Below are 18621 nucleotides of genomic sequence, written 5' to 3'. Positions count from 1 at the left end.
CTAACTGTGCCTTCGCCTGGAACCAAATCCAGAGACATTACATTACCTAGCGAGTAGTGGAGTGGAGACCAAGTCATCACTGATCTACGAATACAACAAACACGCCACCGTCGGGAATCGATCGTGGATCCATCGAATTACATGGACAGCAGTGATGGCTGGAGCAGCTTCATCAAGGCCACAGGATCCCACTACTTCGTGAAAACAGTCTAGAACTCCATATTACAAAGTATTACTATGGTTTCGAAGAGAATAGGCACATCGCTTAAGCAGAAAGAGAGGTGTTGGGAGAAATCGAATCACGAAATCCACAGTCAGGGACTACCAAAATAATTTAACTCAATACACAGTGGAAACATCGGCGTATGGCGGTGAAACACATTGAAATGAAACATTAAGCGATAAAAGTTTTTAATTGGAAATTTGAGAGGATCCTAAGGAATTAGGCACATCGCTTAAGCAGAGAGGCGATGAGCGAGGATGGAATCAGGAAATCCACAGCCAGGACTTTCAAAATGATTTTACAGTATGTACAGTGAAAACATCGGCGTATGGCGGTGAAATATATGCAAATTAACCATTAAGCGACGTAAGTTTTTTATTGGAATTTCAAAGGGAACAGTCACGAAACAGGGAAATCTACACGTATCCGAAAATGAAAAATATAGTTTCTTTTTTTGCAATCATTACGACGACTCCATCCTCGGTCGAAATTTCCCTATGGAAACAGCCTTAGAATCAAAAGCGGATGTATGACGTAATATTGCAATAAAAATCCTCAGATATAGGGGGAGGGGGGATGGAGCTCGGTCCAATGAAATCTGACGAACAAGCACACGTAACATGGAGAGAAAAAGGGGCAGCCAATAAAAAATAATTAACCGTTTCTCTCGGGCAATGAAGTTCGCCGCGCCCATCAGCGGGCTTGACCGGTGATTGTTTCGGCTTCTTTGTCGGCGGTAATTGAAGGGAAAATTAAAGGGAGAGGGGAGGAAGTGTCTCAGTGTGTGAATTTCCGAAAGAGCCATAACCGCTGATTGTTGCGGGAAGTTAATCAGGATGGGGAATATCACTGGGATTAGGAACTGGTCGCTCTGTTTGCACAGTGACGTCACTCGCCTTCCAGATGCTGCGGAAAGGTTTGTTCTAATTCATTATTCAATCGAACGAAGTCGATTTACAATGGGATAAAAAGCTATAACGAGAGAACGCGTTGTACGCAAAAAAATACACAGTAGTTCCAGCGTGAAGCGGCTGTGTACACAACTAGATTTCATTGTTGCCTCATCCGAAGCATGCAGCCATGACGGCCATATTAAAAAATGGCGGACATATGAAATTCAATCCATTGTTTGTCCTTATCAAAACAAGGCGTGGAAACGGGTTCATTTTACTCAAAAATCAAATGCCGAATCCGAAAATATCCATTTCAAGTAAGATTCCCCGGTCCGCATCTCGAAAAATAGGTTCCATTAAGAAAACAAAATTATATTTACACCATGATTCGATCCCCATGCATCTGATGTGTGTAAAGAGGCCAAAAAATACAGAGAATTTGTTTTCCTAAGAACTGGAAATTGCCATGACGATGATCGTGTGACTGTATAAAGTGTCAACACAGCGACCTGTCAAAATGCCGTGGCTACATTCACGGCAGAAATTGTGATTCCGTGACAAATTTAACCTCTCGTACCTCTCGCCAAACTGAACACGTGTACATGAAAAACTTTGGCACAATAAACGAAGTACAATCCTCTGTCATGGCGCAAGAGCTTGCTGAGGGCCAGGGCCTGCTAACCAACTCTTCATTGGATGACGCGTGGTCAGCCCGTAGAGTCCCATCGCCGCTGTATTCTGGCTTTCGAGACCGAAGCCCTCTACCGAATTGTTCTCACGATGCTGGGGATCCCACTGGGAATCGAACCCAGGACCGCTCGTACCAGAAACGAACAGTTACACTGGTAAAGTTCCCAGTGCAAATAGAGGGATGTGCAGGTGGGGCCTCACATATTCTCGATCTTGGCAGATCATGAGATCAGTACCACGCTCCGGCCGGCTTTACCGAGCAGGTACACATTTATTTGAGGCAAGGTGCACCCAGAGTCGCTTAATACAGGGACAAAGACTGCGACATCAGGAATCGAACCCGGGTCTCCCGCGTAGCAGCCAGACACTCTACCAACAACATGACCGCGAATCCCACCGTTACACAGTAACAGGTTGAAACTGGGCACTAATTCTTTGGTTAACTTCACCGCTACATATAAAAACATATGAGTACTCTTCACTACACTGCCACTGCAGTGAATGATTTGCTTGTCTGAATTAATGGGTGTGTCAACATTTGGGCTATATGGACCCGTTACATTAGCGTAACTACAATCAACATGTCTCCGAGGACTATAATCCCTTACAGTCAGCACATACATATAAGGACAAAACACAGCCCTACAGAGGATTATAATGGCCGTAGATCAACACACCAGAGCCTCGTTAGCCTCATACATTGTAGTAACCGGGGTGTACTAGTGTAAGTGAGGTTGACATTCGGGTGCCCCGGAACCACAATGAATCTGCAAACTAAACACAAACGACTGTGAAATAAGCTGAATATCCCACAAGACATACAGGCATTCTTCTTTGCCAGACTGTCTTATTGTCCCTCTGTAGCTGTGCACAGAGCATGCAATAAGAAATCAATTTTGTGGGAGCTTTTCTAAAGGCTTAGGGCATGAAAAATTACCGATCTGCTCATATTGCTCGCTCAGCGTCCTCCAACCCTCAATTATACCTCGCCTTTAATACAATTTATTTTATGGTTTTAAAAGGTGCCGACAGATGGCGAGAAAATCGATCTGACAATATCCCCCCTTCCACACGTTCTTCTTCCCCTCCCCGCTCGCCCCCTCTTCCTTTCTCTGAGAGCTTTCTTCGTCCTCTACAAGCTTCGAATGCGATTTTGCTCGGCGTCAGATCGGGATGGTTATAAGAATAGTCAGCTGTCAGGATCGCGTAGTCTTTCTTCTGACGACGTCGGTCTTAGTCAGGGAGAGATGTTCTTCGCCCCGCCAGAATAGGCGGAAACGACGGGGACTCCATCTGGTGGCACGGTGAGTAAACTAGGTAGGAAAGGTATTTCTTGCAGTATCCTCCCCCACGAAGGCTATTTTTGATCTTGTTCTAGGGGTGACCTTTCATGCCAACCCATTTTCCACACAGTATACGCCAGATTTGGTATTTAGCGGCGCTCTGCCACTTTTGGTTAATCGCGACGATGAAAGATATGAAATTGATCAAGAGACGCTCCAAAGAACACCCATGCCCAGTTCAGAATTTGCTGTGCTAACCACTCTGCCACGAAGGTCGGCTCAGTACACACTGGACTGCATTTTGCAGACCAACGTGGCTCTGCCGTCTGGATTGAATTGGCGTTTTATATCCACTTTATACACTAAGGCTAATCGACACTGGACCTACAGTTTAAAGTGCCTCCACCGGGTACCGAATCCGGGACCCCACAAGGCGGCGACGCTGCTACTACTACGCCATCGGGGAGGTCCTATGGCGTCTTGACTCAGAGCAAGTATAATCCTCCGTGTGCATCGTATTGCGCACTGCTCATGTCTGTGTCATTGTCCCTTCATCTATTTCATCATCATTCATCTTCATCTTCGCGGTAAGCCTAATGTGGTAGAAAATCGAAGTGAAATAAATCAATCAATCATGATCCTGCTGCACTTTATGGTTGACGGGAGATTATCGTTACGTTACCCCTAATTATTAATGGCGATCCTATCCCAAAATGAATACCGTTCATTTTCAAATCAGTTCAATGTAAATAATATTGAAAACATGCTGCATCCAATTCATTTAACCATTCATGAATCACAAACGTTCAAAATATCAGTTCATTAAAGACGGGGGGTGTTGAGAAGATGATACTGAAGGGAAAACCATTACAAATGGAATAGAAAGGTTCATATTGGCTGCTCTACCACACAACGCTGGACAAATAAAGGACAGAGTAGGTATTTTTGGCAATATAATAAATGATTTAATATGAAGAAAAAGAACAAACATAAATGAAAAATGATACATCCAGTGGTGTCAGATAAATGTTCCCAAGTTCTTGCTTAGACGTAGCTAGGTGGAAGGCTGAATTGTTGCTTTTGATAAGAAAGGGCGTACTAGGTATTCAGTATTCTGAGCTTCATCAATGGTGACGAGCTACAGATTTCCATCATGTAAAATATAAACAGTTGTGGAATAGTTGAATACTATCCTGGTGTTACACCATATCAAGTAATTCGTAAAGGTCTTTCTTTCTTTCTGCTTTTGGCTCCAGCCACAAACACGTGGTAAAGGAACTTGTCAAATGCCTCCCTAAGATCCAAACTCTAGGTGCAACTGCTGGAACGAATGTGTACAGAGGTGACGCAGAGGACTTGAGATGAATCTCAAACCAATCAATGACGTTCAAGCGAAAACGTCCAGTGCTATCTATGCATCAAGCCCTGCTGTACAAGCTATTATCCTTTGCTTGTCGTTATATTACCAATGAAACGTTACAGAACCTCGACCAAGATACAGGTGGCAACACTGCAGAAGTGTAGAACGTTGCAACACTACATTCAACATGTTTATTTTTGTGCCAAGAATAGACTGTGGAAGGGGACAGGACATAGAACGTGGACAACACACACGAAGCACCGTATAGTCGAAAGTGAACTGAAAAGTCTATAAGATGGCGAATCTTCATGTTATTCCACTTAAAACAGAAATGTTTATCCGTGGCCCCCACCCTTCGAATGAGCCTGCGTTGTGGCAGTTTTGTCTTCCCATTCTCCGCCTTTGTATCTTCCCCCTCCCCCTTTCTCCCCATTGTGGCCGGGAAGCTACATTTTGCGATGCCGAGGCGCCGGAGTGCGCATGCGTGGTGTGAAGTTTGCCTACCTTTGCGCACGGTTCTTGATCAATACAACCTGTAGCGCTGTGGATGCTATCCTTGGGGTTCGCTCCGTAATGGTTATATTGCGTGTCCCCCCGAACACACACACACACACACGCGCGTAGAGAACGGGGGGAAAAAGTGGGCCAGAAAGTCGCCATTTGACTTCGCTTCTACACAGAAACCAGCTTCCCGTGTTGCCAGATCTTGCCACGCGAAGGATCGAAAAACAAGACACTGTTGCAAGGTGGCCTGCTTGTGTCAGGATATGTAACGGTGCTGGACGGGAGAGGAGTAGCTAGAGGACCATTTCCGGGCTTGCAACCCTTTCATTTCCTCGAGTTTAAGCAGATTGTCTCATGTTATGGTTTCCTGTTTTTGATGATTAGTGACTCCCCACGTTTTGCCCCCCACTTCCAAGCTCTTTCCATGTGCTCATATGTTGACACGGGAAAATAGTAGCTAGGGAACCATTTACGAGCTTCCTACACTTTCATTTGTCTGAATTTAAGCTGATTGTCTCATATTTTCGTTTTCTCCTTTGACGATTAGTGACTCCCGACGTTTTCTATCCTTTCCAAGGTCTCTTCATCCACTCGTATGTTGACCAAAGAATTCTCATTGATAACTCACAGAGTACACGATTCATCTCCCGTAAATTTATCATTTTAAGTTCTACAAATTGTGATAAACGATAAAATAATTAAACAGGTAACAGACTTCGTATATTTGGGAAGCCATATTTCACAGTTCGAACACCAAAAAAATGTTGAGAAAAATTTAATAAAACATAATAGATTAAATGGAATTTTGAAAACCGGATCTTCTATATGGTAGCGAATATTGGACTCTTCGTCAACATGATAAAACTAGAATAAATTGATCACAAGTGAGATTCTCGCAGTCTTTAAGTGGAGTAACCTTATGGACAAAATAAGAAGTGAAGAAATACGAAATAAATTGAAGGTTAAAGCATTGGTGGAAGAAATTCAAAAATATATAAGTTAAATTGGAATCAACATGTTCTGACGAAGCCAGATAGCCGTTTGCATCGACATTTAAGAAGACCATATCGCCGATGGAATGATACGTTTTTGTAGTCGCAAAACGGGCTTTCATTACCCAGACCTGCAGGGCGAAAAAGTAGTTCTAATTCATTAACTATTAAACAATCAATTTTTGCGATTTTAATTGTGCGATTCAGTTCGTGGAACTGAGTCACTTCATCGATATTCTCGGAGTCCTTGAGTTCAGATTCGGCCACATTAAATGTAGGAAATCGTTCGTTTCAATTTTCTGAAGTTCGATGCATTTTTCCTGTTTCCACAGATTATATTATCATGAATTTCCATCCTGCATTTTCCTAAATTTTTCACGGGGTTTTCCGTGATTACTTCATTAGCATTATTTTTGTTCATTTTTTCGACATCCCGTTCCTTCCCATTTCCAGTAATACTACTGATTTCTCATTTCTTTGAACATTTAAGCTAATATATCCAAGACTTGATTATCTCCCCTTTTAAATTACATTTAAATCTTATTGTGCAGTTCCTGGTCTGGGATAGATTAATATTAGTTCATACCAAAAATCATGAAATTGGGTGAAATCAGCACAGGCGACAGAAATACAGTAGAAAAAGAAAGTGTGGAGCAAGTTAATTCATGGGAGCATTCTTTTGACAATTTAACCCAAATATATTTTAAGAAACACACTTAAATAATAAAATTGGAAAGAGGTCAATAAACACTAATAATACTATAAAATAACAACAAACATATATGTAACACTCACACATACACACGCCAATTCTGTATGCTTTACATATCACGTATCACAACTTTATACAGTAAAACTTCCATAAAAGAGAAAAACATATCTAGACACAGAAAGGAGCTGAAATAAATGTTATCACACAGATCATTTCATAAAGTTGCACAAGCAAGTTAAGAATTACATTTCCCAAGAAAAGGCTCGCAATCATGCTATACACAATAGTATGAATATAGTGATAACTATCACAGAAGTAATTTTTGGTTCGCAATGAACATGACCAAATGCTTTAGGGATATATGAAGGAAAATGCAATCTCAGGGTAGAATATTTACTGACGGTTTTCACTGTAGAACAAAACCTAAACGTAACTACAAATATAGTAGCAATTTCTAATTACGTCACAACGCATGTTAAACTGTTAAGAGAAGCTCTTAGAAAACAATTAACAATTACAAATTAACAATTCACGAATTACTTTCTCACTCTATATCTATTTAAACATACTTATTGTGCTCGAATACGATCCAAAAATATCTTCTGGATTGTTTCATATAGTTGGTACTATTTACTTATCAATAAAACGAACAGTGAGCGATGAATTATACGTTTGCAAAAGCAAATAATTTCGCGAATGAGTTAATAATCATGGAATCAATCAGTTTATTATAGTTATAATCATGTGTTGCAATGAGGTGGAGCACTGTCGTGCCGGTATAAGCATAATGCACCTTCACTGGTCGTTTTGAGAGTTTTTTTTAGTGTGCAAAATGCAAACCGTGCGCTTGCAGAACCTTGCTTAAGTAGAGTTCTATCAAGAGCACAGGGATACGAGAGATTCCAGCTTACTGCGCATGCGCCATTTTCTACTTTTTGTGCTTAGATGGACAAGTATTGCAGCACTGGCGACTGGCATAAATTACGTTATGTATGTTTTGTCCGTACAACTACGAACGCTTTTACAATACTTACGCATGTCTATCGTTACGCGAATGCATTAGCCAGATACACACACATATATAAAAATACAACGGTGGGACACTCATCGCATCTCAGATACTTGAGAGAACACAACTGAAGTGCGGTTCAGTAAGGAAGTAATACACAATAGTAAGTGTCCCCGTTACAACTCATACTTACTTGTAAGATGATATATAAAAGGAAGGTCCGAATTATTTCCATCTGCAACAAGGGAAGGGAAACAGGGTAATACCTCGGGGAAGGTTATTCTCATTTTGTCTTATTCTATTCCGCAAAATTTGAATCGGCGCATCAAATGACCGAGATCATCAAGTATTATAAGCAGCAGGAATTTTGTGAGGCTCGTAGAGCATAACGACCGCCTAAATATTAATTAATATATAATATATATGATTTTAAGAGCTATACGTTTCACTGCGCAGGAAAGGCATACGTAGTTATAGAGATGCGTCGTTTCTACAGTTCTGCGCATTGATACTTGCGCAATGTGCTACTTTGTCAACTCCTGCGCACGGACAACTTTGGGATCTGCGCAAATGTATTCATTTGTGCTGTATCTTGCACACATACAATTATAGTTACAGAACGTACAGACAACTTAAGAACAAACGAGGATCTTCTCAAATGATTGTTGATTCAGTCGTAAGGCGCGCTGATGCAAATCTCACGGAACGGAGGAGAAATGTGCAGAAAACGCATTAATGCATTAAAATGGAGGCTATATCACGAAAAACACTAATAGTACCGATACAAAACATGCCAAGTTTTTTGGATTAATGGGATACACCAATATGAAGACAATGAAGAAATTTAGCGACAATAATGCTACGGGCATGAGAATGTGTTATGATGTTCAATACAAAAGTCCAGTAATTTGCTCGCAAAATAGTTTGGTGAAAATTGGCCTTTATTCTTATAACTACGTTTTCTCACGTTTCTCTTCCAACAACCAAGGAATAAACATAATAACGTCATGATACTTACAGATAGTATTACGTGAAAGGCCTTAATATTTTCGCATGTGTACTAAAGCGAGGGACTAGATGGAAAGCAATATATTTACATTAAGCGTTGATGGTGTCTCCCAACATTTGAGCGTACACAGCCGTTTCATTCGTAACACATATTTCCTTTTGCGAGTAACCTAAAAAGATGCTAAAGATAGGCATAATGTCCACGGTGGGATACAATTGTTTACTCACATGTTAGATTACACATGCTTCTGGGGGAAGGGGGGTGTAGGAGACTGTGGTGAAAGAAAAAGAGAACGTTTGGTAGAACCTAATGAGATATACACGACAATATCTTCAAGATGATCTCTAAGTGAGTGATCCAAACATTGCACGTATTCGGTATATCATACTTAGTTATGATTCACAATCTTACTACTGCAGGCTTTGTTCAAAAGCATTAAAACAAGCGAACATATTTGTAGAGTCCTGGATGTCATTTCTGTGGTACCATCTGTGGTAGGAGGAAAATGATATTGTGGAAAGCCGTGGGCTGCTGTACTGGAATAAGATGGTGTTCTATAGTTAATTAACTCCTCAAACAAAACAACGGCAGCCGTGTCTTATTTTTCCACAAATCTACATGGGTTAATTGTTGTTGCAGATAGGAAGTTGAAGTCACGACATACTTCTTTATCAATTATCGTTACTATTAAGACTCCTGGTGTTGTTGGGAGAATAAGGACGAAAATCTAACTCGTCAGAGGAGATTCCTAGTGTTAGAACCACACTGTGAAAATTATGTTCCTCTTTGACCATGTTATACGTGAAACAGAGAATTGAACTGATAGATTTGAGAAAGGGGGGGGGGGCTACATCTCGTGCGAAAGGTTACTGTTAATGAGAATGTGTTACAAAAGAAATGGTTGCATACGAAAAATAAAGAGAAACTGAAGAAACAAACAGCCGGGCAATTAAACACTGGTAGTCTCTTAGTATTTTATCATTATGAAATTCCCGAACTTCAATACGCAGCGAAAACAGTAAGGGTGTTCAAAATATATATACAACAGGCGAGAAAATACGGCACGACCAGTAAAGCCAAACACCACGATGCAAGGGAATATATGAATCATTAACAGCTAAATCAAAGGCAGGATTTCAGTGCTAAATCCAGTCAAATGTTCAGTATTGTCAAGAAGAAAACTTGAATGGGACCAAACTTTGTGACTAGAGGCACTGGACGGAGTAACTCACATTCAAGCTGTAACGTAGAATATTCACAGGAAAAAATACACTGTAGTCTGATTTTCATTATCTAGTCAAAGACTCCCACTATTCTTAAGCTTGGGTTGGGTTGTGAGATTCTGTTGGTGGTTATTGCTATGAAGTCCGAGTAAAACCTCAGGACAATTTCCTCAAAAGATGTACAGGAGATCATAGGTCGAGCAAGGCTAGATATTTACGGAGCTGCTAGGTTATTGTGTTTCAGTACCTCCTTTTGAACTTTCGTACGAAAGTAAGTTCACCAACCCCAAAGGGACATATGGTGGCAAAAATCCTGGTGAAGATTGTGAGAAAGATGAAGTCAGAATTCGTCCAGAGTTGCATAGTTACAAGTAAAAGAAGACATTGTAGTTTTGAGGTCTTGTGGAGAGAATGCCACACCAGCGTACACGTTCAAGCTGGACAAGTCTCCTTACTTTCCGACCGCACCGCACAAAATATTCCTCTCTTTTATTTGCTGTCCTCCTTCAACTTCATCTCCGATAATAGTATGTATCGCTTTCACGTCGCATTGACGTGAAGGGAGATGGGATGTCGGTGTTTATGAAAGATAAAATTTCCCATTTTCACAGCGAGTGGAAACGTCCTCAGTTTTTTTCCGAGGGATGGACTCGGTGGTTGAGGCCTCTTGAAAAGCTCTTTCCTTCTCCCCACAACCCAACCGCAAGGAGAAATGGGGAAGGGGTGTCAACAAAAGACAACCTAAAAAAAAGTGGAACACACGAGCTGATATGATCACCGGGGAGAAAAGAGTTGTCTCCGTTTTCAAAAGAAACGAAATGAGGAACTTCGAGTGCCGTGTTTTCTCGCTTCTACTGACGTACGCTAGCATCTCTTAGCGGCAAGACCCGTGGAAGTTTTAAGCAACATCGTTAATATTATCAACATTTCGCAAACAAAGCGATACGATAGAATTGTTGATATGAGAGGGGTGTATCAAATACAGTAGAAATGCCGAACTTTGTAACAAATACCAGTTTTATAGATGAGTGGCTGAAACATTTCCAAATGCACTCAGAGAAAAAGAACTAGAGTTGATATGAAATCTTTAAAACGCAGGCTAGATAATGGCAAATATCGAGAAGCAATAAGGTGTAAGTTAAAGGTGTGTAGATGTCTTTCAGCAAACCCGTAACAAAGGCAATTTTCTTGTGACGATACTGTTACGGACAATTCTAGTTGTAACGACAACAAACCTTCTATCAGGGTTTCTACAGGTGCATGATTTAAAATAAATCCAATACCGGTCGAGGAGACAAAATCAGCAAGCATAAATGTAATTTGGACCGTAAGGATACCTTCTTATCTGTAAAGTATTTCAATCCGGTCCAGGAAACTTTCTTCCGGATGATACGGCCCCTTCTTCAATGAAACAATACGCAACTTGGACCGAATTTAATTTGGTCGAGAAAATAGGTTGCGGAACCCATTAGAATTTACGGTTCCTGGAACTTTATCAACCCTGCTTTGAATGCAAGTTTTACAACATACATATGTTCGTGACTGTACACGAGGTGAAACAGTAATGAAATGTATTAAGAATGCCTCCTGTAGCAAACATGATGTGGGTTTGATTATTTAGCTTTTCAGTATCTGAGAAACGAAGATTTGCTTCAATTAATAAAGGGTTAAAAGAAGGAACTTTCAAGGCTACCTAATTCACGGTAAGACTTCAAGCTTACTGCAGCAACTGTCTATGGAAAATCTTTGCAAAGGACATGGACTTCTTATTATAAATTTATCGCTAAGAAATGCTAACGTTCGTAAAAGGTATTGGTACAGATAATTTGTTACGGTACAATACTATTATCTACTAGATTTGTTCAAGAAGTTCTCAGACTAGCATACCGCCAGTTGAATAAGCTACAACCTAAAGGCGAAAGGGAAGTCTCATAAATAGGGACCTTGATTTTTCGAAAACGCGATAACACGGAAAATTTTAATTGTTGCAAAAAGGTGTGTATGTACAGTATGTATAGTGACATGGTTAATATAAAGTTTTGTGCATTCGAAATCGCAAAATAATGCGAATTTGGCATAGAATTCGAATTGCGCCCTTTCCGCGAATTTCAACATATTTTGTGCTTAAAAAACGAAAAATACCTGGAAAATCCAACAAACGTTTATCACCCCTCCCGTGTTATATAAGGAAAAATTCTGACAGCTACATGAAACCACGTATAAATGTATGTTTCCCAGGATTTTTCACCTTCCATCGGAAAGTTTTGCATCAGCGAACAAGCTGCGGGCTTTTGGCGGAAGATCGAGTGCTCACCTACCGTGACACGAGAGCCACAACTCCGGCATTTGTAGCGTGAGAAATAATTCAAAATAACTTCCTCATAAATCGTTCCCAACATATGCCACTGTACGAACAGGCGTATGTTATATGACCTACAAATTAAATACTAGATTAAAAGCACAATGAAGCCGTACTTTTAGATATATTTAGCAGAAAAGTGTGCTAAAATAAAAACGAGAATTTCTAAAATATAACAACGTAAAGGAAACAAAAGTAACACAATTTTCACATTAAAAAATTCGAAAAAACGAGGTCCCTGTTCATAATCCGCAACCTTAAAAATATATTAACATCAGTTTACAGAGCGAGGAAAACCCGAACACAATCCCTTCCCTTTTCGAAATCTTGAGCAGGCTGAAGAGTTGAATGAATCTACTACATTTTGAGAACTGAACGCTGTGGCTGCCTTCTTTAAGGACCTAAAAAAAAAAACTATGCGAGTCAGAAGTCCTCTTGAACAAACCTACATAAAATATCTCCTCATATACTGTCAGGCATGTATACACAATAGCTCCCATCATTTCTCCAATTCTAAAAGCAAGACTTGCCAAGTGCATACAAAGAGAATAACGTAAATATACGTGACGTATTTATACGTAACCAACTGCAACAGCAGGCAATGTTAACGATAGTGTCTCACATGAATTGCACCCGAGTACATTTAGACATGTCTTTACGACAATGATAAATATCGATAAGGCTGTTTTGTGTCACAATAAACTAGCGAATTAGACGTCCGTTGTACAAGTATTACGACAGAGTGTTTATTGTTTCTTCTCACGAACAGCGTGAAGACTAGACTTCTGTGGCATTTACGGGATAGAACATTGGCGAAATGTAAGATATCTCTAGCGAAAATTGCTAATCAAACTAGACTTACTGTTTTACGTAACACCTCGCAAGAGAAATCCAACCAAAGACTGTATAAGCTGAATCCTCATTTGAAGAGGAATATGCAACTACATTCTATAGGGCTAGACAAAATTCAGGTTACATACAAAAGCAAATGCGTGAATACAAACATGCACATAATTGGTATGCAACTGTTACAGCTACGCACCATCTGCTTGAATGCACGCTTCAATTCGACGCTTCCAGTTACAAATGACGTTTCCTGGTTGATTTAGGAGATGGCGCCTGTGATCCGTTCTTTGTGATGGTTCACATTCTTAATTTTCTTACCGCACACGATGACGTTTGTGTGTCCACACACGTAAAAATCCAGAGGTGTTAGGTCTGGTGACCGTGGTGGCCATTCACGTATGTAACCTGACTTTTGCCTCACCTTGTAGAATGTAAATACAAGAAACTCTCCATATCAGGACAAGGGGTTGAACAACGATGGGAACGGTAAAGATGAGCCGAAGAAAATGGGTCGTTGGCTTGCAGTTTTATGTAAGAACCAAGATACAGAGATTCATATCCGGACCCGTTGAAAAAAAAAAGCGAAACGAAGTTAACAAACGCAGAAATTTTCCGGATATCAATGCTCTGAAAAAAAAATCGAGTCTCTTCTCTCTCTCGTTCACAATTTTAATTAAAGGTAATGTTCAACAATAGGGACATCGAAAGTCAATTATCCCAAAGTTATAATTGTTGGGCTGACAAAATATCAGATTAAACACACACTCGCGACGACGAGTGTAAGGAGTGACCTTTTCGAAGGGAACTCGACAGAACCTCAGTTCCACGTAGTAGGACACCACTGCAACAGGCTAACGAGGCTCTGGCGTCTGGACTCTCAGCCAGTATAAACCTTTGTGGGGTTTATATCGTGTCCTGTTCACATGTGTTTGTCATTTCATCCATTTCATTATCTTTCATCCTCATCGTCGCGATTAGCCAAATGAGGAAGAAAGAGAAGTATAGTAACCAAATTAATAAACCAGTTAATGCGCTACGAAACCAGATGTTCCAGAGCGGACCACTTCCCCGCCACAACACACAGAGAGAGAGGGGGGGGGGGGTCGAGGTTTTTGATGCATAATGCTCAAGAAAGGTCTTTGATCCCACGTAAGAACATACTAATGTCTTCACAACGTAGACTCCTGTTCACATAAAGTGAAGAGTTTAAGTATGTGCCACTTTATATGAACAGGAGTGTACTATTTCACACGCAATTTAAATAGGTTCTATCCACACTAAAATGTATGTTTTGCAACTTATAATGTATGTTATACACTATATCACAAAGTTGGTCCAAAGCTTGAAGTAATTGCTTGTACTTATAAAAAACAACAAAAAAGACAACGATTCTGATTATAACCTAACGTATAAATACGCCACGTAACATTACGTCATGCAGTCAAAACGCGCGTCCGGAAAAATTTAATCATGACACACTGATAAGAATGCATAGAGAAAATATAACGTGGATAGAAATAAGAAATGTAGGCATACGTATCTGAGTTGTATTGTGCGTTCACGACCATACGCATAGTAAAAATACTATACTAATCATACTTACCAATTTACAGGATTTTATATTGAAATAAGACTTCCTTAATTGCTTAGTGATCTCACTATACCTTTCTCCTACATTTACTGCTGCGGCAACAATTTGCCTGTTTACTTAAAAGACCACTGTTAGAATATGCACGTCTGGCTTCGAATTGGAATGTGGCTGCTCATTGCTGGTCTTACTTATTGCACAAAACTCATACACCTTCTTGGTCAAGCGATGTTTTTCGTCTTCTGACGCCAGGTTAAATTATTTCGTTGTTAGGTTAAATGTATCTAACCACGAAAGCATTCTGCACTTGCGTCAGATGAAATAGGCGCTTGACCATGAAGGTGTTTAAGATTGGTGCGATGAGTCATGCCCATTTATTGCAAAAAGATTACACTGGTTAAACACAATGTTGCATATATAGCACCTTTATTTCCAATTCTTCAATATTCCAGAATACATTGCTGCGAGTAAATCAGAATCATTTCTGCACCATAAGCATGACAGTATGCACAAGTGGAGTTCAGAGCGAGCAGCGGCACTGTAGCACTCGGTGGCCTCCGCAAATGTAAGATCAAGCCTGTAATGCAAAATGGAGACACTGCCTTAAATCTCTGTTCATATGTAGTTTTCTTCCGTATTGATATAATAGCATTATCGTGAAAGACAAAGCGATAATTAATACAGAAAGTGTATTGAACTGAAAAAAAAAATACATTAAAGACTGAAATAGCGTAACATACCCCATCGGTACGGGTAGAATCTTGACGAGACTTGTCAGAACCTGAACCTAGATTCTGTTGAGAAATAGGTATTTTAGACAGGAAGCAGCCGAGGCTCACCTTGAGCCAGGTGAACGAAGGTCAGGGAAGATGTACAATACCTAGGAACCGATCCAGGCCTTTTGATTGCCATTGCTGAGAGGAGTGACACTGCTAGGAGACAAGCTACTCGTACCGAACGGTGCAAGTTATCCTTTATTCCGTAACCTGCCATTCTCAGTCAGAAGTGTTGGGACTTGAACAACAACCATGTCATTTAATTACGTATTAGTTTAGTACATCACATCTGACCCTTTTAGGGCCATCGCAGCCAGCGAGTGTTGTAGTTTAAGGGTGAGTTACAACCCTAATGGTTCTACATGGTAGAACGTTACGATAGGACAAGAATGTCTTTAAGAAATAACAACGTGACTTAACTGCAGCATTCGGACGCACCTTTATACGAACACAGAGGAATTATTTACCAAACAATGTATGTGAAGAGGATAAACATTCCCCACAACAACTTGATACGTCAATTTCGCCATTAAAGAACAAGTTCTTGTACTATAAAGAGTGTCCGATCATGACCTTTGGCCCAGGGTGTACTCGCATTTTCCTGTCTGTTATGTTGTTCCATAGAGAACCAAACTATGCCACTGCACTCTGACCCGAGATTCTCTACAGCAAGCGAACGAAACAAGTGTCTCTGCAAGTAGTGACTCGAAAGGGTTCGACCAATGAACTCGTTGTTGCCGAATTTGCTTAAGTCCACGTATGCGCAGAAAGACTAATCGGGACTGGGCCTGCAGGTTAAAGTGGGATACGAACCACTATGTGCCTCCATTGGGTATTGAACCCAGAACCCCTGATTACAAGGCGATGACGTTACCCCAATGCGATCAGAAGGTGCACCAAATAAACTCGTGGGAGAGCTACTAGCCGTTTGCAGCAGCGCGCACTGCTTTGTTCCACAGATTCCACACAGTTTAGAACCTTACTTTGAGATAAGTTTGCTGAGCTGTGTCGAAAGAAAGGAACCGGCGCACAACATTGCTTTTCTTCACATTAGTGCGTTGGGTATATGCAGATGACATGCTGTTTGTTAAAAGGGGCAACTGGTAAAATCCGTTACTGGATATCCCCGGACACTGCGACTGGAGGGTGGGAAGCCAGCAGTTCAGGTTATTATTTGCTGACGCCGTGAGCCGACGCCAATACACAGATGAGAAAACAGTTTCAAAAGCGCCAAACGTTTGTAAACCAGCGATCCCACAATTCATAGCTTATTTTGCAGGAAGCCAAATATGGGAGATTGATTTCTGTCTCCCTCCCCGCGGTCTACGCAACAGGGTGCTCTACGAAACAAAACAGCTTCGAAACACACACACGCACACGCACTCGCGCTCTTGTTTAAATAACATATTCAGGTTTACACAAACTGTGGGTCGGCGCTGACATGGGGGAAGGGGGAACGAACAAATAAGCAGATGGAAGCTGCAAGCGAATGCACGTCCTCACACCGCGTGCGCAAACATGATTTTAACCAAACAAGTGTCGCTGTGTGCATTCGTATTTGTTCGGGCTGTGAATTTTAGATTGTTCCTGGTAATTGTGCGTTCCCAGCGTCAGCCACGAGAGGTTGTGTAATCTTGCAAAAGCTCTGGACTCATGCATTGTTTTCGCGCGCATTTTTCTTTTTCTCCCGCGGGGAATTTTGCACGTCCGTTTTCATAAATAAGCTCAGATTTTTTTGCGGGGCGCTAGTAACGCCAAATGAATGCGTGGATCAACGGTAAACTCAGTAATGTAAACCGATCTGTTTATACAGTGAGGGCTGGGCTGTGTTGTTTCAGGACTTAGGAACCAGGTATGCTCCCCAGCGTACTCTTTTCTACAGGGTGTTCAAGAAGTCTTCGTACTCCTAGATTATACAGGGTGAGTCAAACAGCATTTTGCGCAGACTAATGTGGGTTTCAGGTGCTGAGATGGTGCTAACCAGACAAGCATTTTGGAAGTGGGACTGCTTGATCGCAGTCGCAGTACAAGATATGTTGCTACAGAATTCAACCGTCTACACCCCGACAGACTCCCAATCACGCATAGTGCTGTCGTGAAGTTGCTCCAACGCTTGAAGGATACTGGCAGTGTGCATGATCAATCTCGCACAGGAAGACCCCGGATGGCAACTAAATACGAGATGTCAACATATTGAGCATATCATAGACACAATATAAGCTCAAGTGAATAACACTATGGTTCCTGACTTTTGACTCACCCTGTATTACACAGTACATATAATTCTAAATATACAGGTGATTCAGTAAAAAAACGTGAAAAATGGAAAAAATGAAACAAACACGAAATAGGTGATGCGGCAGCACTGAAAAATTTGAGGCCAGAGGCCAGCATAATGAGAGACTGGTTGAAATAACCGAACGCTAGCGTGCCAGTCGTCCATAGACAGGACAGGTTGTGACACTGGTGACGAGGAATGTGTACTGACATTTATTAACATCGATTTACGTACACGAGTTAAATGTTTGACATGATATCCCGCCATTAATTTCATCAGTTCATCATCCGCATAGCCGCGATAAACCACAGAGAGAGAGAAAAACACAAAAGGGAACGGCAATTGCTTCCCCATCACGGTTTATTCGTACCTCATGTTACATCCTTAGATTTATGCAAGCCCGTGAAATTGTAGTGTAAATTGGGTTGCCTATCAATAAGGATGCGACTCCAAGTTCTCTGGATCTTGACCAACGACAATTTGCATGTGGTGCATGGATCAAAAAGTTCTGAATAAAATTCAAAGCAAATCACCTAAAACGAATACGGTAAGCGGGGAGATTTTTGACAAAATAAAGATAAGAACAATTACTACTTTTGAAAAAACAAAAACGAACTTCAATGTGAAAGGCCAGTGAAAAAATAAAATGGTGAGAAGAGGTTACATGGGAACAGATATAATAAATATTTTGAAGCACTAGCTTATATGAACGAGAGCGGAAGATAGAAAATAGTGCTCTCAAAATAAAAAAAAAGGAGCAATTCAAGAAAGTTTTAATACGGTAAAAGTGAATAGAAATATAAACTAAAAATATGAAGACAGGAACTAAAAAGAAAAACAATAGGAAGAAAAATATACAAGGTCTTCAGAGAAATG

The 18621-nt window shown here is 40.7% G+C and overlaps 1 protein-coding gene across 10 annotated transcripts in view; it reads right to left on the bottom strand.

Annotated features, from left to right (window-relative positions):
• The window catches only part of Lar (tyrosine-protein phosphatase Lar), an 833005-nt gene that overhangs the window by 341062 nt on the left and 473322 nt on the right, over positions 1-18621 (bottom strand). For 9 of the 10 annotated variants that reach the window (XM_083132037.1, XM_083132044.1, XM_083132040.1 and 6 more), the window contains exon 5: positions 7860-7901. The exons of the other annotated variant lie outside the window; for it this stretch is intronic. In XM_083132037.1, the coding sequence (XP_082988163.1) occupies positions 7860-7901 (42 nt within the window). The remainder of the gene's footprint in view (positions 1-7859; positions 7902-18621) is intronic. 10 annotated transcript variants of the gene reach the window in all.

Source organism: Lepisma saccharinum, chromosome 12 (genome assembly GCF_977018435.1).
Source record: "Lepisma saccharinum chromosome 12, izLepSacc3.1, whole genome shotgun sequence".
Lineage (NCBI taxonomy): Eukaryota > Metazoa > Arthropoda > Insecta > Zygentoma > Lepismatidae > Lepisma > Lepisma saccharinum.
Note: the sequence above shows the minus strand (reverse complement) of the source record. Positions and strands in the feature narration are given on the sequence as shown.